Raw genomic sequence first — 25,801 nt, 5'->3', positions numbered from 1 at the left:
GTGAAGCCGTGCAAGAAGTTCCAACAATAGCAGTGCATGAACAAATGTGCTTAGAGGGACCTAGCATCAGGTATATTTTTGCACGGTAAGTAATGTGTGAGTGTAACACAAGTAACATGTAAGTGTAACACTTCAAAGTATCTGCTTTTCTCTCCATAAGAATGGAACCATGTAACCAGGCATCATCCAGATTCAGTATGTACTTCCTGGACTAAGTTGCTGGCTCAGAGTTGAAACAGTGATGTAAATCTTGGTGCCTATATAATTCTAGGCTGTGTTCACAAATGTCTGACACAGATCAGACTTCTGCTGCAGCCTCTCGCCATGTTACTCGCCACAAAGTTACAATGTTGCAGTTTGATTACTGGGGCATGGAGCAGATTGATCATCTCAGCCTAGGAGCCACTTGACAGGAGCCCACAAACTGCTTTTTAAAGAGACACTGTCAATTTGACCATTTAATACAATGCACATCTTATCCATCTATTGTACATCCACTGCTTCATACTCTTGCATGTAAATGTTAAGGAAGAACTCCGGAGGGAAAAAATGAATTACTCTTGCAGTGGGGCTACCCCAGCACTGCAAGAATTAAGTGCTTGTTTGTGTCTAGGTGCTAAAAAAAAGTTATACTCAGAAGACCATTCAGCTGGCTTGTTCTTAGACCGGTGTCTAGACTGTCTCCCCCTCTGCTGCAGCAGTCCAAGGATCCTGGTGTCTTCACACTCTGTACACTGTACATAGACTGTGTATAGATGTGAGGATGCTGAGAAGCAGTCCATTTGTGCAGTGAAGGAGACACACTTCAGTGGTCACAGAAGCAGGGAGCCAGCTTTGATGTTCTGGTGAGTATAACTTTTTTTATAGCACCTAGACAAAAATAACCATTTAACCTTTGCAGTGTGGGGGTAGCCCCACTGCAGGGATTAATAAAAATGTTTTTCCTGGAGTTCTGCTTTAAAATTGTCTTATATAAGAATATATAATGCTATAAATAAAATCACAAGTTATGAGCTTGCCTTTTGGAACTATTCAGATTTTTAAGAGTTTGAGAAATTATAGCTCACGGTACAGCAGCCTATTCAGTGCTCATGGCACTGCCTGCAGCACAGATCTATTCTGGGCAGTGGTCTATTATGCACGGGCGCTATGCCAATCATTGCCTGCATGCAGTAAGCCCCACTGACTTGTAGAGGTCTCTACCCCATCTATGTGAGCATATATATATATATATATATATATATATACATACATACACTTCTTTCATTTCAGTTTATTGCCACTGCTCTGTGCTTGGAAGCTGACGGTTCCCAGACTGAACAGTGCACTGAACTGCGACAGTAAAGGAATTCTTTGCTGAAATAAATATACAGACTTCCAGTGTTGACCTCATTCTGAAAACGCTAGTAGCCTAACTGTCAGTATATAAATACCTTTCGTAGTGTCGTCCATAATGACTTACAATATTATGAGTAAGTGTTTCATCTTTATACAGCGAAAATACAATTTGGAACATTTACATGCTACAAATTGTTTCCCAGTATCCTGCTACAAATTGTTTCCCAGTATACTGCAGAGTAAATGCAACATGTACATGAATTATATGTGATACCATTATATGCCAGCAAAGTACATTGTGCCACCTGGTGGACACAGGCTTACTTGCATTACAATATAACCAGACAGGTTAGTGAAAGGGTCAAAAAATGAAGGCTTCTGTTGTTTAGTGTGGATGAAGTAATCCCCGCTGCCGGCTATTGTATTCAGGCAGCTGCAGCCCTTGCATCTGAATAGCTGAATAGTGACTGTATCTTATAGGAAGCAGTCACTGTTTGGTCAGGAACCCAGCTCAGTGAAATTTTTCATTAGGAATGGTCCAAAACTGGATTGAGCGCATTGGCACTGTTCGGGGACATGCACACCAGCAGCCATACAGTTGAGCATGGCTGCTGGTGTGAATGTACCCTTATCCAAAATGTTCAAGTATGCTCAGTATTAGCACATTATGGCACATATACCTACCAAAGCGATCCCTTTCAGCGCTGTCATGTTAGCGTTCTCCTCCCACGCTGGTACTTCCATCTTCCTGCCGGGCTTCCTCCAGGTTCATAGTCTTTGGCCGTTTGATTGGCCAGGGCCAGATGATGTAATGCCCGCACAGGCGCACATTTTGTCTCGGCGAAGAATTCTGCAAAGTGTGTTCAATGAGTTGCACATGTGTGGCTCAGTGCACAGAAAAAAGTGTGCTAACAGCCAGATGAGAGGATCTATGACAGAAGAGACTTACACGGTCTCTTCTGTTATATTAAGCCTGTCTGTGATTATTTCTTTTAACTTGCCCTTTACTTTCACTTTAGGCATTAAGCAGGTAGACCGAATTTGAGACTTACCTTTAAAGTAAATATTGTAATTTAATGTGATTACCTTCAAAATTCAAAAAGGCTTCATACATCTTAACATATCAAAATATGAATTCATTTATTTTTACCTATCCTTTGGTTTTGGACCGGGCTCTGTTTTTGAAAGGTAGGTAAATACTCCTGATGGGAAATATCTAATTGGCAGTTGTTATAATTATTAATTGTATTGTCATTGGTCATTACCTGGTTTTGTAGGTGATTAACATGGTCAACTAGCAAGGTCTTGTCTCGCTGTAATTCTGTTTTGATTTGCTCTTCCTTGGCCAACATGGCTTGCAGCTCAGCAATGTGACTACTCAAAGTACTTGTATTAAAACCTTGGAGCGTATTTCCACTCAACAGCAAGTTAACCTGTAACATAGAACAAAATTGAACAACCTGTCTACTAGCCTGAACATCAAGGGTGTCTATTATGCTTCTGATAAAATAAAACATATACATTGTTATACCATAACAATACCATTGTCTTAAGCTAGCCTCACACTTTAAAATCAGAATCTGAATCTTTGCGCAATCTCTTTAGATTTTCGAACATCTATGTAGTATGGGGACCCAGGGCCGGATCAAGGTAGAGGCCAGGAACACTACCACCTTTACTGCTGTGCTGGGGAGAGGATGGAGCTGGGACAAGAGCCCCTCCTGCCTCCAAATCAACCCAATCATTTCCTGCATTGTGCAATATAGAGCTATCAAACTAAAAGCTTGGTTCTACAAACTACCCTAGAACAGCACAGCTCTTTCAGTGCCACCTGCTCTATATTGGGTGCGCTGATACTGCTCCTGATACACAAACTTATAGATGTGATCCACTAAATACACTGGGAGAACCGCTCTCCCCATGTAATCTGCAGGGCAGGGCTGTCAGTGTGACAGTCCAGTACTGCTCTTCATTTATACTGTTGTAGCCTTCATTCATATTTCACTGTTGTGTGTAAATATGTTACCGTTATATGTAAAATGTAGTATAAGAAAAAGTATTTTTAATACAATCTTACTCCCTCAGGGGCTTATTAACCCCTTTAGAAACTCTAAATATTTGTTTTGCTATGCCTTCATATCCTTTTCTTAGTGTGTTTTGTTTTTTTTCCAAACATGTCCAAGATCGGGGACCTCTGCCTCGATCTGTTGTAGCTTCCTAACAGAGAGGTCATGGGTTTTTCTCCACCTCTTTCTGTTTACATAATGACACTCAACTCTGAGAAAAGGAGCAGTGTACGGTGCTTCATAGGTTAATGCAGCTTCTCCCAGTCCACTATGCATCTTCATTGTTTTATATCCCTTCCACTAGCAGGGGATACATAGACTGGGAACAGCCAGTCAACATGGTGGGTGGCAGATTAAGAATAGATTAAAGGGTAAAAATCAAAGCAAAACAAATTAATGTGTTTAAAATTGGGAACTGGCAGCAAGACTATTCACCATTACATGGGTTATATTGACAACTTTGTATAGTTCTGCTTTAAATAGAGTGGAAAGGGCGTATTCTGGCGATACACTTTATAATTTTTTTTTATTCAACCCAGTGCGTTAAGTTAGAAAAATCGAATAATTCCTCCATTAATGCTGGACAATGTGGAAGAGGGATTTATCCCTGCCAGCTATTGTATTCTGGCAGATGCCAGTGGTCAGACTACCTTAATGGTGCTGCTGGCATCCCACCCAGCTCACTGCCTTCACTGGGTGCCAGGAGATAAGCGAGACGGTACCATGCACTTCCACCCCCTCCCCTGTAACGTGTCTCACCAACACTCCCCCATGCCCTCCTATATACCCATCCCCCATAATGTGCACCGCCCACATCCCCAATTTTTATATGTCCAGGTTTAGATCTTCAGTTGTTGTATGTCCCTGTTGAGAAGGGTTCCTTTGACTTCCTGTCCTTGTCAGTGGAACTGAGGGGAAGGGAAACCTCTCCAATACAAACAACAATAACATTCCTTTTAATGTAGGGTATAGAAAATGTCTAACTTCTGTAAACTTTCTATTATGGTCTGTGTGGCGCAGTGAGAAACTTCCCCTCACTTTCTGCCCAAAGTTTAGGACAAAGTTTCTAACCGTTCCCCACTCTATTCAAAACAAAAAAACAAAAAAAATTGGTGTAGGCTTTTTTTTCTGCTATGTTTTCTTATATTGGTGCTGTAATTACCTGCTCCATCAGATCGTTTAAACGCTGCTTCTCTTGTAACAGAAGAACATCCTGCCACTTCAACTCCTTGCTCAGCTGCTCTTCTCTGTCCTTAACACTTAGAAGCTGAGCAAAACTAGAAGAATTATGAGTAGAATTCTCTTCCTTCAGTTCTCTCTGCTGGAAATCAAAAAGTAGTACTGTTAATATACACTTCCCATTGTGATCTCTTAATCTATCATAGACATAATGTGATAACAAAACTAGATCTATAGACAATATGAATGAAATGTTATTTTCCAGCTATGTGCTTCAAGTTAGTCCATTTGGAAAAGTATTTCCTTTTTTCTATATATAAGTCATATACATAATCTTTTTTTTTTTCCAATTGCATTCCCTGTTTGATAAGGGGGCAACTGGATGTGATGTGAGTCAGCCAATGTTACATTAAAATGTTTATATTCTAAACCTACATCTGTTGCTTGGCAACCTCAGAGGTCAATGTGAGTGGGAGTCAAGAGGGAAAGCAAGAAACACCTATGTGTCCCTCCCATTTAATCATGTGCCAATGCAATACAGCAAAAAGAAAAACAGCTCGTCATTGAAATGATCTTGAGCATGAACAAATGCAACTCTTTTTCTAACATGGACATAATGTTTGGGATGTAAAATGTTTGGTGTTGTAGACGCCAGCAAATATATGCAACAAAAAGATACAACTGAGGATAGGGCCGTATTTACCATAAGGCACTTGTATAGTTTCTAACTGAATTCCAGGGACATTCCAAGTTTTTCAATATTTGTCCCTGGAAAATCTTTGGTTAAGAACTTTAACAAGCTATACCCAAAATTCCATCTGAATGTTAGATTCAGTTTTACCATATTTTATTTTGAGTTTTATCTTGGTATATTCCACTTTTTCCCAAAAATTCATAAATGCACCCATATTACAAATGTACATTTATTATTTTTTTGCAATGGAGCCTGCAAAGCACTGCAACCATGATCAGTGGATCACGAGTACAATGCACAGGCTCCTTCAGACTGTTTCCCCCAGCCCCCAGTCCGTACAGAGGTATGGACTTTTGGTTATGGAACTAGAGGAAGTTATTAATGGACTGCAAGTACACCAACGGAGCTGGAGGAAGTTATCAATGGACTACAAGTGCAGTGACGGAGCTGGAGAAAGTTATCAATGGACTATCAGTGCGCCGATGGAGCTGGAGGAAGTTATCAATGGACTATAAGTGTGGTGAATTTGCTAAGGGACTTTATCAATGGACTACAAGTATCATGACAAGGCTGGAGGAAGTTATCAATAGACTACATGTGTGGTGATGGAGCTGGAGGACGTTATCAATGGACTACAAGTACGGTAACGTGGAGTTGGTGGAAGTTATTGATGAACTACAAGTGCAGTGATGAAGCTGGAGGAAGTTATTCTGGTAAAGGATTTCAGAGGAGATCCTACGCTTTTTTTTGATGTTGGGGTCCCTCCTAAAATTCTTTAAAAAAACCCATAAAAAAACAAATAATAAAAAAAACAAAAAACGAAACTAAATAATTTTTTTGCCAGCACACATGTCTAGTGGGAAGGGACAGGTCACAGCAGGACCATGGGTAAACTGTTTGTTAATTTTCTTAAAGGTGTATGTATGTAAATGTTTATTATAAGATTGACTTTTGGTAAATGTCTTTATATAATGCTTTAATCTTCAATCTATATCATATTTTATATCATACAAACTAGGGATGCATCGATACTGGTTTTTCTCGTTATCGAGCACAAGTACCGATATTTTTTTTCCGTACTCACCGATGCTAAATACCGGTTCCAGAAGTACCATTAAGGAAGCCAGGCGGCGTGTAATGACTTGCCACCTGGCTTCCTGATTAGCCGGGAGGCGTGTAAAGACTCGCCACACCAGGTGACGGGGGAGCATGGAGTAGGCTTTCTGGCCAATCAGGAAGCTGGGGGATGGATAATAACTCGCTGCCTGGCTTCCTGATTGGCCAGCTTCTCGACCAATCAGGAAGCCAGGCGGCAAGTCATTGCATGGCGCCCAGCTTCTTGAAGCCCACAAAATGACTAGAGCTGGCTTCCCGACCAATCAAGGAGCTGGAAGTTTGGGTATCGGGCTAGGCATCAGTACCGATACCATTGCTAGTACTAGTATTGTTATTGTGCATCCCAAATACAAATCATTTATGTAGCGATACTCAGTACACATGTTGCCTATTCTTCATGTTCTCAATAAACCTCAGTTTGAAAGAGAAGTGTATATATATCGCCAAAGTTGTTGTTTTTTTTAAAGTTTTCGATAGCGCAAGGAACGATTAGGACCCCTATCAAGTTTTTAGTGCTCACTGTGTCCCCATTGTGGAGATTTTCACCTCTATTTGTTCTGGTGATCATTGTCACTGGGACAGAAAGTGATGGAAAAAACAAAATTTGTCACTAAAACAAGAATAGAGGGGAAATCTTCCAATGGGAAAACCTGTTCTTGTGACACCTAAAGGTGCCCACACACCTTGCGATAATCGTACGATAATCGCGGGAAATCCCGCGATCGTACGATTATTGTAAGGTGTGTGGAAGCCGTGCAACCTCTACCACTGTAAGGTCGCACGACTTTTATCTTACGAACATGTTTGAAAACCCGCCGAGAACCGTACGATTTTCAGCGGGTGTGTAGCATGTTCGTAAGATAAAAGCCAGACAGGCCGGTGTGCGCAAGCACACACTGTCCATTCGGCATTGCGGTCATCGGAAGCCCGCCCCTCAGCGGGGCGGGCTTGCGATCACCGCAAGTACGAGCTGCCTGTCCAAGATAGGCAGATCGCACATTTTTTAAATTACCTTACAACCATCGCAAGACAAAAGTCTTCCAATGGTTGTAAGGTGTGTGCCCAGCCTTAGAGGGTATTTTCCCTGACTTCCTTTTGCATACAGGCAACAGAAAATACATTGACTCCCTCAAGTTCTCATTGAAACAGGGTACTTTGCAAATAAATAAACTATGCATGCAGGCACCGGAACATGCTTGCTTTATCAGTCACAGCCAGGTTTTACATTTTGGAAATCCTACAGGTACACTTTAAAGGATAACTGATTGAGATTTGCTTAGAATAGAATTTGCTGCATTGATTTTACCATTTCTAGTTGTTTGGTAATTCCCAGTAACTGAGCCTGCAATGCACTATTTTCACTAGTGAGTGATGCACAGTCATCCATTATTTTCTTTCTCAGAACACGGTCCTGTTCAGACTGCAGGTTTTTCTCACGAATTTGCTGGTGAAGGAAGCTTATTTCATTTCTATGAGTGAAAGTAAAATGTTTCAATTTTGTATAAATCATATCTGCTAAACTGCAAAACAAGGAGGGCAACATTACTTCCTCTGTTGGGTTAATAAATATAGTGATATCACCTCCCTGCACCAGTCTGCTAACTGGACATGAAGTCAGGTCCCTGCTGTAAGCATGCTCCTTGTGTTAAACTGACAGCACTGTGCAATGCAATAAAACCATATTAGCTGACATTGCTGCTCTGCCGTTTTCTGATTCTAAATACTGATTTGCAGGGGTTACATGAAGTTTATATAAAGACAAATTTAGATGGATATATCAGCGGTAAATAACCCCTTCTCTTCCAGAGGTCATTGAAGCCTAGATGCCAAGACCGAGTTTAGCAGCTTCAGTATGAGTCCGTTAACATGACAATTAGAGGTGCACCAAAATGGAATTTTCTGACAAAGCGAAAATAAAATAGTCAGGCCGAAACCGGAAACCGGAAAAAAAAATTCTAACTTTAAGGAAAAAAAATGTTTTAAATATTTTTATTTTTATTAATTTTTTTTTTCTAGATTTTTAAAAATAATTTTAAAAATACTTTATGTTTATTTATTTCCTATTAAAAATGTTTTATTAAATAGTAGGGGTCTAAACTGAGCCCTGTGTCCTCAATCTCTTTTTCTGCAGCCCCTGTTATGAATGAACAGGAAGCCTCTATATTGCTCCTACTGCAAAAGAATAAACAATGGAGACTTAAAGCCAAGATCTAGAAAAATCTTTTTTTTTCTTTTGAAATAGAGAAGGGAACGTTTAGAGCCTCTGCCATGTTTTTTTTTTGCTTTAGTGTCGAGATTTCCTCTCACTTTCTTTCACTACAGCAAATGATAGGAAACCTCTCCAATGGGGACACAGACAAAAACAAACAATTTTAGTAGAGCAGAGTGAAGATGGGTTAGCTCTTGTGACAATGTTTTTATTGCTGTCTCTGCCTTCCTGTACAAGTGATGCCCACAACCCCCATTTCTTAGTGAGAGGTAAATCACCCCCAATGAGGACACAGACAGCAAACAACTGGCTCCTAATCTCTCTGCTTTCCTGAACTTCCTGTCCAGTACAAGATCACAGGGAGCAGCACAGTCTCCAGCAGCCATCCTTCTACTAGCTGGAAGAAGGGAGGAAGAAGGATTGGGGAGCACGGAAGAGGGGAATGATTTGCTTGTCATGCCTGTGGACACACACGTAGCTTACTAGCACACAAGGGTGGCTCCATATGGCCCTGCAAGGGAAAGGGGCCACCCTAGAACAGGATATCTGGGCCAGTGCTCAGGGGACCAGCTAATTCTGCAGGAAGCTAAAACTTTTAAACATCATGGAGTAGCATCCAAGGTAAGCGATTTCATCAAAACCTTTTGACTTTAATATCATTTTAGAATTCTTTTGTTGCAGACTGAACAAAAAAAAAATATATGTGTATAGCCAGCTTTACAGTATACGTTGTCATTTCTTCAGGAGCCAAGGTGGAGTTCATCTTGTCTTTAATATAGTAATCTGGCATTATTTAAAAATCCATTTATTTCACTTTTAAATAGGTGAACCCAACATTGCTACGGGGATGATCTGAAACACTTGCCGTTCATTACTGCAGAAATCAACATGATAATGCGTTTACTAGTAATAGGGTTTAAAATGCAAACATGTCATCCTTCCTTCTGCGATGGTCATTTTGGTTCTCTCAATGAAAGGGTTATGTTCACATATTATGATATATTTCCCATAGTCTGCAGTATCTGTATGCAGAGAGCTACTGTATGTTTCCATACAGGTTACCTAGCTTTGTACCTTAAATCAGATGTCAGTTGGTTTTTGTTTGTTACTGTGTGTTTAATCAGTTTTTCCTCCATATCATCCCTGGCTGAATTCACCTTCAACAACTCAACTCTCTTCTGTGACAACTGGGTTTCCATCTCTTTCTGATTTTCCAATCTTTGCTTTAGCTGTTATTATGCAGAGAGCTACTGTATGTTTCCATACAGGTTACCTAGCTTTGTACCTTAAATCAGATGTCAGTTGGTTTTTGTTTGTTACTGTGTGTTTAATCAGTTTTTCCTCCATATCATCCCTGGCTGAATTCACCTTCAACAACTCAACTCTCTTCTGTGACAACTGGGTTTCCATCTCTTTCTGATTTTCCAATCTTTGCTTTAGCTGTAAAAAAAAAAAAAAAAACATTGACAAGCTTGACAGCACATTAACGTCAGTTTTGTTTCAACTTTTAAGTACAATTAAAAGCATGCAATGTACTTCAGTGAAAGAGATATACTATTGTACTACTGTTAAAAATTTGAACTTATGATTGTCTACTTCATTGTCATTTTACAGAACTATTAGGCTAGCCATAGACGTGTAGATTCTTCTCATTCGTCCTGCAGGCAGAAGGCGAGAAATCACTCGATTCCCCCCATCCATGCTCAACAGCTTAGATGGAGGAGTCTATGCTGTTGGCTATTGTACCTGACTGCATTTGATAGGATGTAGTGACTCTTCGGCCAACAATTTTCCTCCCAGCTCTTTTGATTTTAGAATTGTCTTTTGTCGACAGGTGATACCGACGGGGCCACCATGGCTCAAATTCCAGTCAATTCTGCAGAAATTGGCTGAAATTTTAACTGTATGTGGCTAGCTTAACTGTTATTGATAGGTTGCAATGAGCCATTTGTTCCTTTCTGGGACTGAAAGCTAGCTGAAGTGGTTGAATTAGCTGGAAATTGTCATAATAAGCTAAACTCATGGATTCCACAACTGTCATTGCTTCATGACAATAACTTTTTCATTCTTATTGTATTTCTTCAGGATCACGAATATACAAATGTACAGTAAATTGGTCCCTGATTTATTGGTTTTATAGACTTACTGTAAACAAGTCAGGCATCATGTATATACATGATAATATCTGTCCATTCTTTAAAAATTAAGGTTTTATAAAGCCAAACGTACTTAGTGTTGTACACTATTGAGTAATGAACAACAATTAAGATGCTGATCCACAGGATGATGATCCAGATGGGTCACCTTAATGTGACAATCAGCCTATGTGTTGAAAACAAAGGACTCCCCAACTTAATTTCTATTAACATATATACTGTATACTTCAGAGGGAATGAATAACAGAGTCACATGATGATCAGATCTGTCTATTCATGCTTTCACCATGCAGATTTTCCTGCAATATCCAAATCTGACCACATGCCTGTCTTACTCAACCTTCTTAATCACACTGGAGTCTAGCAATGGCAGCCCCCACGTTTCTCTTAAAAATGTTTACTTTAAATTTAGTAAATAAGCTACTGGAGAAGTGGTTCAAAATATGTCTGTCAGGGGTACGAGTACACAGACCCCAAACGTGAGTCATCTTTTAGGGGTGAAGAGCCGAGATTTTATTCTGTGGTGTGGTAGGTTTAGCTAGGGACAGCATGCAAGTACAAGTATGTGATTGCTGGCTGCTAAGGATGGAGTTACTGCAGGGGCGGGGGCAATATAAAATGTTTCTGGATGTGTCAGTATGCCACTGATTGTGTCTCTGTGGACATGTTTTTGGTTGTGTCTTTGTGGGCATGTTTCTGGTTGTATCAGTATGCTACTGATTGTGTCTCTGTAGACATGTTTCTGGTGTGTCAGTATGCCACTGATTGTGTCTTTGTGGGCATGTTTTTGGTTGTGTCTTTGTGGGCATGTTTCTGGTTGTGTCAGCATGCTACTAATTGTGTCTCTGTGGACATGTTTCTGGTTGTGTCAGTATGCCATTGATTGTGTCTTTGTGGGCATGTTTCTGGTTGTGTCAGTATGCTACTTATTGTGTCTCTGTGGACATGTTTCTGGATGTGTCAGTATGCCACTGATTGTGTCTCTATTGTCATGTTTCTGGATGTGTCCGTATGCTACTGATTGTGTCTCTGTAGACATGTTTCTGGTGTGTCAGTATGCCACTGATTGTGTCTTTGTGGGCATGTTTCTGGTTGTGTCAGTATGCTACTGATTGTGTCTCTGTAGACATGTTTCTGGTGTGTCAGTATGCCACTGATTGTGTCTTTGTGGGCATGTTTCTGGTTGTGTCAGTATGCTACTGATTGTGTCTCTGTAGACATGTTTCTGGATTTGTCAGTATGCTACTGATTGTGTCTTTGGGGACATGTTTCTGATTTGTGTTAGTATGCTACTGATTGTGTCTCTGGGGACATGTTACTGATTTGTGTCAGTATGCCACTGATTGTATCTTTCTGGGCATGTCTCTGGTTGTGTCAGTATGCTACTGATTGTGCTCGGCAAACATGTTACCTCTTCAGTGATAATTGAGAAGGTATTAATGGTATGTTTATTTCTTCCAGTATTTTGGCCATCCTATTTTTCGATACAGGTATTACAGTTTTCATTTATTGTATCTATGATTCTATCTTGATGTTTACAATATGTACATGGATCAGTGCATATCCCTTCTGTGTGCATGTGTTGGGGTAGGCAGCACCTAAACCATTTGGTTTGGGAGCAAAGAGTGGCAAAAGGTATCTGACTTAGGAGAGGAAAATGTATAAATCCGGCCCTGCTACCCCCTGTATAAGTATCAATGCAAACTAGACAAAGAAAGCATTTTTTTAAAACAAAAAAACACAAAGAATTAGGCTGATTTTTTTTACATATATTTGTAAATAATACTGAAAATAATCATAGTGAGTGCATAAGTGTGTAAGAAAAAATATATATAAAATACGAATGAATGCAGTTTTCGATTATTGTCAAAATAATTAAATATATTTCAAATGCAACCTGAATTAGTCTTGTAATCACACTCTTGTAATCACCTCTTCAGTAGGACTAAGAGACGGAAGTTCAATACACTAAGCCAATCGGGCTTTGCTGCATGCACCTGTGCTGAGAAGAAACATGCTACAAGGAGGGGAGAGGAGAGAGATGACCTCATCAGTGTGCTGCTGCTCCTTCTTTGTCTAGTCTTAGGCTGGGGCCAGGCAGGTGACCAAACCATTTTGCCTATATACATTAGAGCAAAGTGAGTTCCAAACCTATGCTATTGGCAGGCCTGTGTACATGAGAATTGTTTCCCTCCATCCGATGAGTGTTTGAAGTTAAACGAAGGTCTACAAATTACCATTTTTCTCAATGGTGAAGTGTGGATGACAGCTGAAAAAGTGTTTTCGACCTATATTTGTGTTTCTAAAATTGCACCATGTCCTTTTGAGAAGTATTTACATCCAAGACAGGCCAAACACAGCCTTTTTCTGTTATGTGCTCACAAATGCATGCCTGCATGCAAATGCAATGGCCAGTTTTCGACACCAATGCCTGTGTACACATGCTCATGTCTGCATCCGAGCATGGACACCCGCATGGATGTGCAGTTCGGGTGAGCGTACAACGGCGTATGGCCCCATACTCCCATAGAAAAGAACAGGCTGCTTCGTACAATCACACGTGCACGCCGCATGGATCTGTACAGGTTCACTCTAAGCAGTGGGGATGAGGCCTAATCCTTTCACTGTCACCAATGTATGTTATAAGTCGGCAGCAGCAGACACCTGTAAACAGACTCCCAGCAGCTAGTCTATTTACCTGTGTAGAGCTGACTGTCAGCTTTACACTGGAAGTGATCTGGCCAGCTGTAAAGCCACCTGATCAGTTTCAGGGCCCGGAAATGTGTGCCCCCCAGCCCAACAACCCCCACCTTTCTTCCCGGGGCTCGCACTGACTGTGTGTGCGGGACAGACATTGCAGGTGTCAGCAGGTAGGAGGGAAGGAAGACCAGCGAACATTCTGATCTCCTCCCCGCTGAATGAAGCTGAGCTGTCATTCCCTGGCTGGAAAGGCTGGGGAAGAAGCTCATCAAGCATGAAAAATGTATAATTCGGGTGGGGGTTAAAGGAAAATGAAACCCTCACATTTTTTTTGCATATATCTACTGCTAGCAAACAGTAGATATATGCAAAAACATTTTAAAAAGTTAACAAAAAGGTTACCTGGGTCTTCGCTGCGCACTCCTGTCCGAAGATCTAAAGATTCTCAGGCGGCCGCAAAGGATCATGTGACGGGCGCATGAGCAGCAGAGATCTTCAGCCGGGAGTAGAGGAGACACACAGGGTAAGTCAACGCAGGCAGACACAGGAGTCAGCTGGGGGGGGGTTAGACTTTAATGTCATTTTAAATAATTCTCAGGCCTAAAATGTGGGTTGCAACATTGTGCAAATAACACAAAAACGGCCCTGGCGGTGTGAGGGTTAAAGTAAATCCAGCTCTAGGAACAAATTCCCTATTTCCGCCTGTAATTACTGGTTATGTATACCTGTGCCTGAAGAAATTGTACTTTTTGCTTAGTGTCAGCTAAGCTAAGAATCTCCCGTTCAAGCTCCTGCTTGCTATGCATAATCTTCATCTCCTTCTGTGAGATCTGTCTGTTAGTGAGCTCCTTTGTCTTCTTCAGCTGAACAATATCCTCCAACAACTGCTTTTTTCCTCTAGTGTGAAAAGCTACAACGACAATGCAAAACACATTTGTGTATAACCGTTAAGTCTTTATCATTGTCTCAATCTATATTATTATAAACATAGATGGAAGCTAGAGAAAAGGAGGTGATTGGGTTTGCAACAAAACCAGAAAACTGCTCACTGATTTTAGAACTCAATTCAAAATAAAACAAACCCAGAAAAGGTGCAAACAAGTGAAGTGCATCAACATACTGTATGTCACCAAATGCATGCACCCAGATCTCTGATTTTAATCTAATCAGGCATTGGGTGGATCCCGACAACATTGTCAGGATACTTCCCAGCTGCAGCATGGCTCAGCAGAGCTGTGTTTGGGTCACAGGCGTACATTTACTAATGTACGCCTGTGACCCAAAAAAGTTTTAGCTTTAGTTCTCTTTTAATAAAGATATCTTATTGTTTTACTTTGAAAAACAGTTAAATAATCATGACGAAATGACACCCAGCAACCACCACCAAAATAAAAACGACAATGTTGTCTTCATAAAAAACACCACATAACATCCAGACCACAAAAAAAAAAAAGATTTACTAAACCCTTACACTTTATGCATCACGGGGCTAAATATTAGGTCTCTCTCTCTCTCTCTCTCGAACTTATCGATGATAATAGTTGCCAACTATTCTCATTGTCGATTAATTGTTGCAGCTCTGCTAAATGTATGCTATTCAATTGCAAGCAGTATTCCTTCAGAGGTTCCTTTTTTATATAATCAGATGTCAATATCGATGATAATAAAACCTTTCGGGGATGAGTCCAAGACTGTGCACTGAAACCAGTGAATCATAAAAAGTACAATTACTCAGATTTATCCCAACAAATTAAGTCTGCCCAGAGATAAGTTTACTCTGGAGGATTGATTGTAACTGAATGCCAAAATTATTGCCATTCACTTTAATCCACAATTTCGACACCATTAGGGGCAGGCAACACTGCTTCTCCTGTTGAGCCCCTGTGAACATACTTAACCCACCTTATATCTTAGGGGATACGTTTATGGGTCAGCTTTTCACACATGTATAATCGCGCTCCACTGGTCCGGGACTTATGTGGTGTTTTTTTATGATGACAACATTGTCATTTTTATTTGGTGGTGGTTGCTGGGTATCTTTTGATCATGACTATTTAAAGTAGAACTAAAGCCAATTTTTAGCTTTGGATACAGTAAGGGAGGATTATAACTAGGGATGCATCCATACCGGTTTTTCAGTACCGAGTACCAACATTTTGCTTTAGGTACTCGCCGATACGGAGTACCGATACGGAGTACTGATACCGGTGCTTCCACTGGCATGGAGCCGGCTTCCTGGGCAATCAGGAAGCCGGGTGCAGGTAATGACATGCAGCCTGACTTCCTGATTGCCCGGGAAGCCAGCTCCATGTTGTTTGGCCTGGGAAACCAGCTTCCCAGCCAATCAGTTTGGAGCTGGCTTCCCAGGCCAATCAGGAAGCCGGGTGGCGAGTAATGACCCATCTCCCGGCTTCCTGATTGGCCAGATAGCCAGCTCTATGCTGATTGGCCGGGAAGCCGCCGCCCGGCTTCCTGATTGCCCGGGAAGCCGGCCCCAGGTCCTCCTATGGTAGTGCCGTTCAGGGGAAATCTTTCTCTGACAGGAAGTTCCAGTATCGGGGAAAGTATTGGAGCATTTGGGCCGAGTACGAGTACTCACCCAAATACTCGGTATCAGCAAAGATACTAGTATCTGTACATCCCTAATTATAACCACTGTCAACCTTTTTTTTTGCCACCTGTGTCCCACTGGGGATATTTTCCTTAATTTCCTGTGTCATAGCCACAAAAGGAATTGAAAGGAAATCCCTCCAAAGAGAGGGATATCCCTGGTGGTCAGCAAAGCCACCAAAACTAGTGTTCCCATTGGAAGATTTCCCACCAATTTCTTTTTTTATATCAACCCCAAAATTGGGGATTTTCTTTCACTTTTAGTGATAATGGTCACCAGTAAAAATAGAGGGGTGACTTTCCCAAATGAGGGCACAGACGGCAATAACATCATGACAAGTGTTCTAATCCTTCTCTACTCTATCCAAAACGAAAAAAATTTTTTAGGTTCAGTTGCAGTGTAACTGTTTTTCAAAGTGAACAAAAATCCCTTACGGGATAGCGCAGCAATAAGGAAAAGGTCATTACTGAGTATATGATATTAACATTTACTGCTGTCTTCTAGAAAGGCAAGGTGTCAGCTACGTAACAGCAATGTTACATTATCAATCCCTTTTAGCTTCACATGGATTAGTGTATATACGAGAAAAACTGTAACATGGCACATGAACTTTGCTGCAACGTGAAAACATTAGAATGTAACAGACATACCATTTCTTACAGGGACGTTCGGTCAGAAGAGGCAGGTGAGGCAGAGCGTCTGAAGCGGACTACTTTTTCTCCATTCAGTGCGGCTTCTAACAGGTTGCACATCAGGGAAATCCTCCCCGCTGCGTAACCTGTCATGGACGGAGCGTTGCCTGTTAATTACTGGCAGCGTCGATCCGGCTTTTGACAGCTAAGTTCGGTTACACAACAGCGGGCTTCCCCACTGCTTGTGTAACCTAACCTAGTGAGGCAAGAGCTGTCACAGCCTCTACTCTATGTTAGAAGCTTGAGCTTTGCAGATGATTTGGACCAATGGCAAAGCGCCATTGGTCCAAGCTGTCCAATAAAATAAAGGAATAAAAAAAACACTGAAGACATCGATCTCGATGCCTCACCAGTGACGAGCATGTGAGGGACAGGTAGGCTTCTCCCTGTCTCCTCCCTCCCTCCTTCACACTAGCTTGGTGACCAGGTTGGGGGGTGCGGCTGCATTGGGAGGAGGCTTCGGCGGGCTGGGGGCAGGGCTTCTGTGGGCTGGGGGGGGGCATGCTGGGGTGGGGCTGGGGAATGCCTCACCCAGCATGGAAGGTACCGCACGCCACTGATTTCTTAAGCTGTATTCAATAGAGCTGGAGCAGGCAACAATATTTGTATGTTTGGGCTTTGAGCTAACTTTCATCACCATACTGGTTTGGTTTGAATGGAAAGTAATTCAGTAGAAAAGGAAAAGCTGTATTTTTCAGCTAGATTTACATTCAGTAGAGGGACTATTATTTTTTCACTCAGGTCCCACAAAAACCCTTACCTGCATAGTACATACAATTCAATAAATATAGAATTCCTTACCTTCAGCATCTCTGATCTGCCCTTTCACATGTTCTAGGTCACGCTGTAGCATTAGTAAATTAGCATCTTTACGTTTAGCTTCAAGCTTTAATCCTTCGCTCCCTGATCGAAGGTCCTAAGAAAAAAAAAATCTAACAGTCTGACTCTACCTTTAGCATAACTGAATTTCCAATTGTGGCTATTGTATTCAGACAGACAGCTCATGACACTGTGAGAATACATGGCTGCAGTCACTGTTTGTCAGAACATTTTCGGCGTGGCTCCATAGTTAAAAGTTGATTAATGGATGTGTGTCAAGCCAGCAGGGCCACAAACTGTAAGAGAGTTCCGGCTGATTCCTGTGAATTGTCTGAAATTCTAACAGTGCATGGCCAGCCTAGCATGACAATCATTTATTCCTTCTGATTTTGTATAAATATATGCAATAAAATAAAGAAGTGTAACCCTTTACTATTTTTTTCTGATTGTGTGACTCCTGTGTCTCCAAATCCAGTTGAATCAAACCAATTTTAATCAAATTTATCATTACATTTACATCATGTTTGCCTTCCAATGCGATTCCAACACAGAACTGGTATGTTTTTCGATCGTGTAATGCTTTATCTGAACAATTGCTGGATATATTATCCCAAGTACAGACTCAGTAACTATATGGCTGTAATGTCTGTTTTCATGTCTGAATGGATGAATTTCCCCTATTGTATTTTCTATAAGAAATAGTGTGAAGTACTTGGAAAGCTATTATTCGAAGACAGAAAAAAAATGAGACACTGTACAACTGACACCAGAATGCATATTCGTCACATATAAAGGAGGGTGAATTCATTTATACTGCCATTGCAGAGAAATGAGACAGGATTAATCCACTTCTTTGGCAATTTGTATTTTAAAAGGAACCTGTACTATTAAAACAGCAGCCTCCAACATCCTAAATGTGTATAAAAATATGCTGATGGACGATAAAGGTGTTTAGATGTGCTTCCTCTGATGCTAGCCACCCACAGACGCTGGAAGATTAGCCACAAAAACTCTACCCAAAGGGAAGTTTAATGTTCTGTCCACTTCCCCCGGAATTTCAGATTTCTTGGCTAAGATCACATGACCAGTGTCTCAGCATGTGACTGGTATGGGAACAAGCCTTGAGTAGCAGCTTCTTTAGGGAAGGTATCAAGCACATCTTTTGCTAGACAGAATCAAACACCGCGTCAGCAGATTTTGGTTCAAGAGAGTATTAAATCAATGATGTTCAGGACGATAACGGTGCGGCTCTCACCAGGTTCAGAACAACCTCAGCACTGCAAGACAAGACACAGAGAGCGCCTCCATCGCATAAAAACTTTTAAATAAACGAATAAAAAAATTGTATAAAAGGTACTCACAAAGGACGAATAAGAACAGGCATAAAAGGATCAGAACGAAAGGTGCATATCCCCGGCTGTTCGTCTTCCCTGGTAGTGAAGTGGTTTACGCGTTTCAGGGGTCACGCCTCCTTCCTCAGAACCAATTGGGAGTGTTGGGAACACTGCCAATTAAAGGCGTGACCTCTGAAACGCTTAAACCACTTCACTACCTGGGAAGACGAACAGCCAGTGGATATGCACCTTTCGTTCTGACCCTTTTATGCCTGTTTTTATTCGTCCTTTGTGAGTACCTTTATACCATTTTTTTATTCATTTATAAAAAGTTTTTATGCGATGGAAGCGCTCTCTGTCTTGTCTTACATCTTTTGCTACTTTATGGTATATTTCCCAACCAGTATAGTATATAGTACTCGTACTCACCCAAATGCTCCCGATGCCTATCATGATACCAGAACTTCTGGTATCAGGAAGCCGGGTGGCGAGTCATTACACAACATCCAGCTTCCTGATTGGCCGCAAAGCCGGCTCCATGCTCCCTTGTCACCTGGTGACGAGGGAGCATGGAGCCAGCTTCCCGGGCCAATGAGGAAGCCGGGCACCATGTAATGACTCGCCGCTCGGCTTCCTGATTTGTTGGGAAGCTGGCCAATCAGGAAGCCAGGCGATGAATCAGTACCCCGCCCCCCACCAACCTGATTGGACAGAAAGCCGGCTCCATGCTTCCTCGTCCCCTGGTGAAGAGGGAGCATGGAGATGGTTTCCCGGCTAATCTGATACCGGAAGTCCCATTAAGGCCAATCAAGAAGCTGGGCGGCGAGTAATTACACACCACACGCCTTCCTTAATGTGACTTCCGATATCGGCGAGTACGGGGAAAAAAATTATCGGTACCTGAACTCGATACCAAGATACTGGTAATAATGAATCCCTAATTATTAATAAATAGATTTCTAATAAAGACCAGTCACCATTGTTCTCTCTCCTTGTGCAGAGTGACTGGTCTTATCTCAGGCAGCTTCTAGTGGGTGGGGCCTGCTGGGTCCCTCCCACAGCTCTGCTCTCTGCACAGGTTATGTACAGCATACTGATGATGTCGCTGCTAATTTTCAAGATAATATTTGGGTTTGCAAAGGCATTTGGTGCACACAAAGTGGATTTATAATGTGGCCATGTATTTAAATAAATGTTTTTGTGCTGGGAGTTGAGCTTTAGGAATATAATATTCATTCATCACATCATATTCTAATATCAAATGTTTAATTATTTAGGTTATTTATATGTTGCGTTTATTCAAACATGTACCCTAGAAGCATGAGTATAGCTGTATATTTACAATAAATACTGTAAAAAGAGTTTATTACCAACAATTTCCTGAGCAGGTGCTCTGCCTCCGTGGTAAGCTGTGGAGACAGCTCTGTGGCCTTTTTAGTCTGCTGGCGAGTGAAAATCTCGAGTTAAGAATAAGTTCTCTAATAGTATGTTCTTAGACCATCCATTCTCCTTTTCTTGAGAAAGTAAAAATTACCCAGTATACTGATGTTAATAATTTATATAAAATATATAATTTATAAAAGGCTAGGATGGGTATGGTTGCTATAAACAACTTGCCTGCTTTTCCTTTTCACAGGTTTCCATGAACAGCCAAAGACATAACAGGGCAGTTGGATGTGCTGGCACACCTAAACTATTAGCCTATGACTGTGACCTGATGGGCAAAAATATGCAAGTTTACATGCTTATGGAAGGAGCAAGGGGAGGGCACAGCCAGCCAGCCAGCCAATGCTTAGTGTCGGCTTGTCCCGAAGGAGACAAAAACAATCAAGAGTTTCAGCGCTGTCTGAAAGACCTTCTCCTCCAAGATCCTTCTCTTGGGGGTTTCGTCTTTGCCCATAAAATGCCAGCTTCAACAATCATCTCATGTTTACAGCCTCCTTAAAATGTACCTGCCGGGGTAAAAAATAGTCAAAAAGCCACTTACAGTGGTTAGCTGACACCTTTGGGTGCCGCCACACTGCCTCTGAACACCTCCAGGGCATTGCAGAAGGCCCAACACCTGGCTGCTCTGTAATGCAAAATGCCAACTAGCTTACTGGTTAACAGCTGTGGATCAACAGAATTCTGATTAAACATCATTCTTAGGTGAATAGTTAAAAAAAATGCATGTAGGTGGACACTCACATACTTCTTCTACATCCACTAGCCATCTGGCCACATTAACCACAGGAATTATAACTGTTTGCAGTGCTAGGAATAGGGCAAGCTGCCCCAGGCCCACGTGATTCCAGACCGAAAATTTCCATTTCTAACTCTGCATTAGCTGTCACTAGCCTAGTTCAGGAGGTCAGAAAAGCTTTTATTTCATATATTAGTGGTCTGGTGTTTAAATATATATATAATCACCACCCTGGATAGCAGACCTCAGATCTTTACAACCCCTTACATCTATGACTCTCTTGCTTCAATAATGTGAGTCCCTGCCTAGAAAAGCTATGCATAGATTAAGTGATTTCTCTCTGACTTTTCCTGATCTTTACACTTGTACTGTTTACTGATTCAGAATACAGTGAGGCCAAAAGGCCAGCAGTAAGGCAGAATTAAACCGTATACACATTTTGGGGCCCACAGGAGCTTTCACCATAACGTGCAAGTATGCTTAGCTATACTTTGCAAACCACCCCCTTTGAGCAATGTGATCTCTGACCGCCCCCTTATCTCTCCCTTGCCTGGTTCTATCAGGTTCAGAGTCTTTAACCTTCTTAATTAGCTAGGCTGGGATAATGCTACTCATGCTCAGGGGTTACCTCGTCCTGGCACAAAATAAAGCTGAGATTGAACACTGAACTGTGCGTGCATGGCTCGGTGTACAATAAGAAAAAAAAATGCTGTCAGGCAGGGGAGAAGCATTTCTGGCAGATGAGACACACAAAATCCCTTCTGCATACATGTAGTAGTATGCTGCCATAAACTGGTGCCAAGAAAGGAAAATTTTGCTTAAGTATGATAGAACTTTCTGTTTTCCTGGTGCTAGCATGGCACCATACATATGCTGCCATAGGTTGCCACCGGGGAAGGAGGATTATAGGAAAGTATGATATATTTTTCAGTTTTCCTGGTGCCAACATGGCAGCATAGATGTGTTAGTATGCTGCCATGTTGGTGATTGGTGACAAGAAAGGAAAGTTACAAATATGATAGAATTTTCTGTTTTCCTGGTGCCGACATGGCAGCATACTGCCACATCTATGCTGCCATTGATTGGCACCAGGAAAGGAAAGATATAGGCAAGTATGATAGAATTTTCTGTTTTCCTGGTACCAACATGACAGCATACCACCACACCTATGCTGCCATTGATTGGTGACAGAAAAGGAAAGTTATAGGTAAGCATGATTTAATTTTCTGTTTTCCTGGTGCCAACACGGCAGCATACTACCACACCTATGCTGTAATTGATTAAAGACAAGAAAGGAAAGTTACAGGTATGTATGATCAAAGGAAAGCAAAGATATAGCCAAGTATGATTTTATTTTCTGTTTTCCTGGTGCCGACATGGCAGCATACCACCACACCTATGCTGCCATTGATTGATGTCAGGAAAGGAAAGTTATATGTATGATAGAATTTTCCCTTTTAGTTTCACTTCAGCATCCAGGCAAGTAGCATTTTCATAAGGAGCTCAATCATATGGCTCCCATATTTCTTTCATGACAGGTTTCACTCTAACAACAATGTGAGACATATTAGCATTTCCCACCCTTTGACCTTACATAACACCATCAAGTGAGCAGAAAAGGATATAGAAAGCCGGCCTCCAGTTCGAGGAAGTAGATTTGTTCCTGCAGATTCTTAATATACTGGGCTTCCAGGGTGAAAGTCATAGAATCCATTCTCTGTAAACAATTCGAATGCTTTGTGAAAACCTAGTAAATGCACATATACATGCTACAGACAACTTTAACATGCCTGTCACTCTGCATACATCTTCTGCATGTGACCCTAATGTTTGGTATGTATGGTGAATGCACGTTATGTTTACAAATGCCTAAAATCAATGAAAAAACACTGACACTAATCAATAGAAAGCACATTAAATCCCTTTTTTTTGGAATCTGTAATGGAATGAGACATGTAAATACCTTCTGTTATAGGACTTTCCTGTGCTGTTTGGTGTGGTGATGCTGCCCTCTCCTGGCTATTTTACACATTACAATGTAATCTTGTGCTCTTTCTATATGTTAGACTTTAATAAGTATATAAAGCAGTCTAGGGGAAAACAGAATGTCCTTCTCTAGTCCCTGGCTAGTGTGTGCTTAAAGTGAAGGAGATGTGCTCCTTGGTTAGGAGTAGTATCCTACCCTTAGACAGCAGCAGCTCCAGTCTTGGTGTGTGTGTAGCCGTATCCTGGGAAGCAGTGATGGTTGCCAAGCAACAGTCACTTCCTGTGAGGGAGGAGGAGAAACTTAGATACAGTGACACATTTTGTGCCCTCAGCTTTATATGTATGTTCATGATAGGGACATGAAAAACCCTAATGGTCACTGAGACTTCCAACCTGCACCAAGTTTGAGGAAACAAATGTAATATGAACATTATTAGCAGCACATAAACAGAAGTCCCAACTGTCCCTTGTTTCTGTAGGACGGACTATCCTACAGAAACAAGGGACAGATGGGACTTCTATTTATAAACAGGGACAGGGGGACTCTCTGTCCCTGTTTACCCCTCAGTTGTCCATCTTTTTTGTTTGAATTTTTTTATAAAGAAATGTTCAATTTAACTATCAAAAGTATTATATTGCACTAAACTTTTCACCCAGCCTCTAAATCAGAGGTAGGCAACCTTGGCACTCCAGCTGTTGTGGAACTACAAGTCCCAGGATGCACTGCAAGAATGACAGCCACAGGCATGACTCCCAGAGGGAAACGCATGATGGAATGTGTAGTTTCACAGCTAGTGTGCTGTGGTTGCCTACCCCTGTTCTAAATGATTGCATTGCTATTTTCAAAAGCTGGTAAAAAGAAAAAGTATAAGTGAAATAAAAACATGTGGGTTTAACCAATCATTTTGAAGAACTTTGGATGTTTGAAATCTTAACCCTTGTAGTGGGACAACCCCACCACTGCATAGTTTATGTGCTTGTTCTGTCTAGGGAGCTAAAATAAAAGTCCCGCCTGGCTGTTAGATCAGTCTCTGGAGCCTCTCTCCCCCTCCGCTCTGGCGGTCTAGGGTCCTGTGAGTCATCATGGCTAGTACACTGTATTGGACGTGAGGACGCCAAGGGACATTCTATCGGTGGAGTGAAGGGGGGAGAGAGGCTGCAGGGACCAGTCTAGCAGCCAGCCGGCATTGAGGTACAGGTGCGTATATCTTTAATTTTAGCGCCCCAGAAAGAATGAGCACCTATCCCTTGCAATGCGTGCGGGGGTAGCCCCACTGCAAGGGTTAAGATTCTTACTTTAAGCATATCTAAAACCAAAAGCAGAAAAAAAAGGCAAAAGCTTTCAGTCATGTATGCAGGGCCGGATTTCCCACAAAGCCAAACGAGGCCCGGCCTCGGGGCAGCAGGGGTGTGGAATTCATATCTCCCGCTGCCTGGGACATGCAGTTCCGGACCCCGCTCGGGTAGTTTTCTACATTTAGCCCTGCTTTGGGCAAGCACAGCTAAATGTACAGCGGGGAAGCCGCCACTTGTTTTGTACAAGTGATCTCGGTGATGTCGCCAAGATCACTTGTATGCAGCCTGCATACAGGGGGGCGCATTGAGGAACCTGACATTGGGGCAGCACAGAGTAAATCCGGCCCTGCATGTATGCATGCTTCCCGACTTTCAGAGATGGGAAAGAGGCACACATTATAGCACAAGGAATGTAGGGAACGGATACAGCCCTACCATGCCTCCAGGCACACCAACCATGTAGAATTAAATGTATCTCAACCCAAAACCAAAAATGGAGTACATTGCAGCTTACCACTCCATGTATGCATTCATGACTGGAAGCTTTTGCATTCGAAGTGTTTGAATTACTGAAGCTTTTTAAACAATTTTGGATAGAATATAAAAGAGGGGAGAAGCCCCTGTTAGGTTTTTTTTACTGCTCTTTTGAACTATTTCTTCTTTTGAATATTGTCAAATCCAAAATCTGGAGTTGTCTCAGGAACGGGAGATGAGGAGAAATTTTCAAAAGGTTAAACCTGTTACTGTGACATCTGTCCAAGAGGAGATTTCCTCTCACTGTGGAGAAATATCCTACTTTGTACAGTGTCTCTGGCACAGGAAGTAAAGGGAAGGCTACCCATCCAGATAGAAATTAATGAACAATAATTATTATCCTTGGCCTCTTTCAGCAGGGTAATGTGCCCTGTCACACTGCAAAAATGGTTTAAGGATATTTTGAGGAACACAAGTTTGATGCATTGTCTTGGCCTCCAAATTTTTCAGATCTCAATCCTACTGAGCATCTGTGGTATGTGCTGGAACGTTAAGTCTGAGGCCCCACCTCGCAACTGGCAGAACGTAAAGGATCTGCTATTGACGGCTTGGTGTCAGATACCCCAGCATACCTTCAGAGGTCTAGTGCAGTCCATGCCTTGAAGGGTCAGGGCTGATTTGGGGGGCAAAAGGGGAACCTACTCAATATTAGGCAGGTGGTCATCATGTTATGGCTGATCGGTAATGAGAACCTCCTTCCCTCAGCCAGAACACTGAAAATGGGTTGTGGATGGGACTTTCAGCATGGCAATGACCTAAAACATACCGCCAAGGCAACAAAGCAGTGGCTCAAGAAGAAGCCCATTAAGGTCATGGAGTAGCCTAGCCACTCTCCAGACCCTAATCCTACAGAAAATGTATGGAGGGAGCTGAAACTTGCCATGCGACA

General features: G+C 41.8%; 1 protein-coding gene across 1 annotated transcript; it reads right to left on the bottom strand.

The window, feature by feature from the left end:
* Positions 1 to 2,050: 2,050 nt before the first annotated feature.
* Positions 2,051 to 20,344, bottom strand: LOC108792915 (myosin-11-like). Its single transcript, XM_018563803.1, has 8 exons — positions 20,285 to 20,344; positions 17,563 to 17,677; positions 14,184 to 14,368; positions 9,888 to 10,042; positions 7,700 to 7,862; positions 4,567 to 4,725; positions 2,604 to 2,771; positions 2,051 to 2,188 (listed from the first exon to the last, which is right to left on the bottom strand). The coding sequence occupies exons 2-8, from the start codon at positions 17,612 to 17,614 to the stop codon at positions 2,051 to 2,053; spliced, it is 1,020 nt and encodes a 339-aa protein (XP_018419305.1). The 5' UTR covers positions 17,615 to 17,677; positions 20,285 to 20,344.
* Between the last annotated feature and the right edge of the window lie 5,457 nt (positions 20,345 to 25,801).

Source organism: Nanorana parkeri, unplaced genomic scaffold (assembly GCF_000935625.1).
Source record: "Nanorana parkeri isolate BGI_ZX_2015 unplaced genomic scaffold, ASM93562v1 scaffold699, whole genome shotgun sequence".
NCBI classification, from domain to species: domain Eukaryota; kingdom Metazoa; phylum Chordata; class Amphibia; order Anura; family Dicroglossidae; genus Nanorana; species Nanorana parkeri.
This window is presented reverse-complemented; position numbering and strand designations above follow the sequence as displayed.

Bases quoted from the DNA above. Each gene is read 5' to 3' on its own strand.
- LOC108792915 (XM_018563803.1), bottom strand. From the start codon at position 17,614: ATGCTACAGCGTGACCTAGAACATGTGAAAGGGCAGATCAGAGATGCT. The intron at 7,863-9,887 runs GTACAAAGCTAG...TTTCACTCATAG, and splicing joins CAACTGACATCTGATTTAAG to AAATGAAATAAGCTTCCTTC. The intron at 2,772-4,566 runs GTAATTACAGCA...TCTATGTTACAG, and splicing joins TAAACGATCTGATGGAGCAG to GTTAACTTGCTGTTGAGTGG.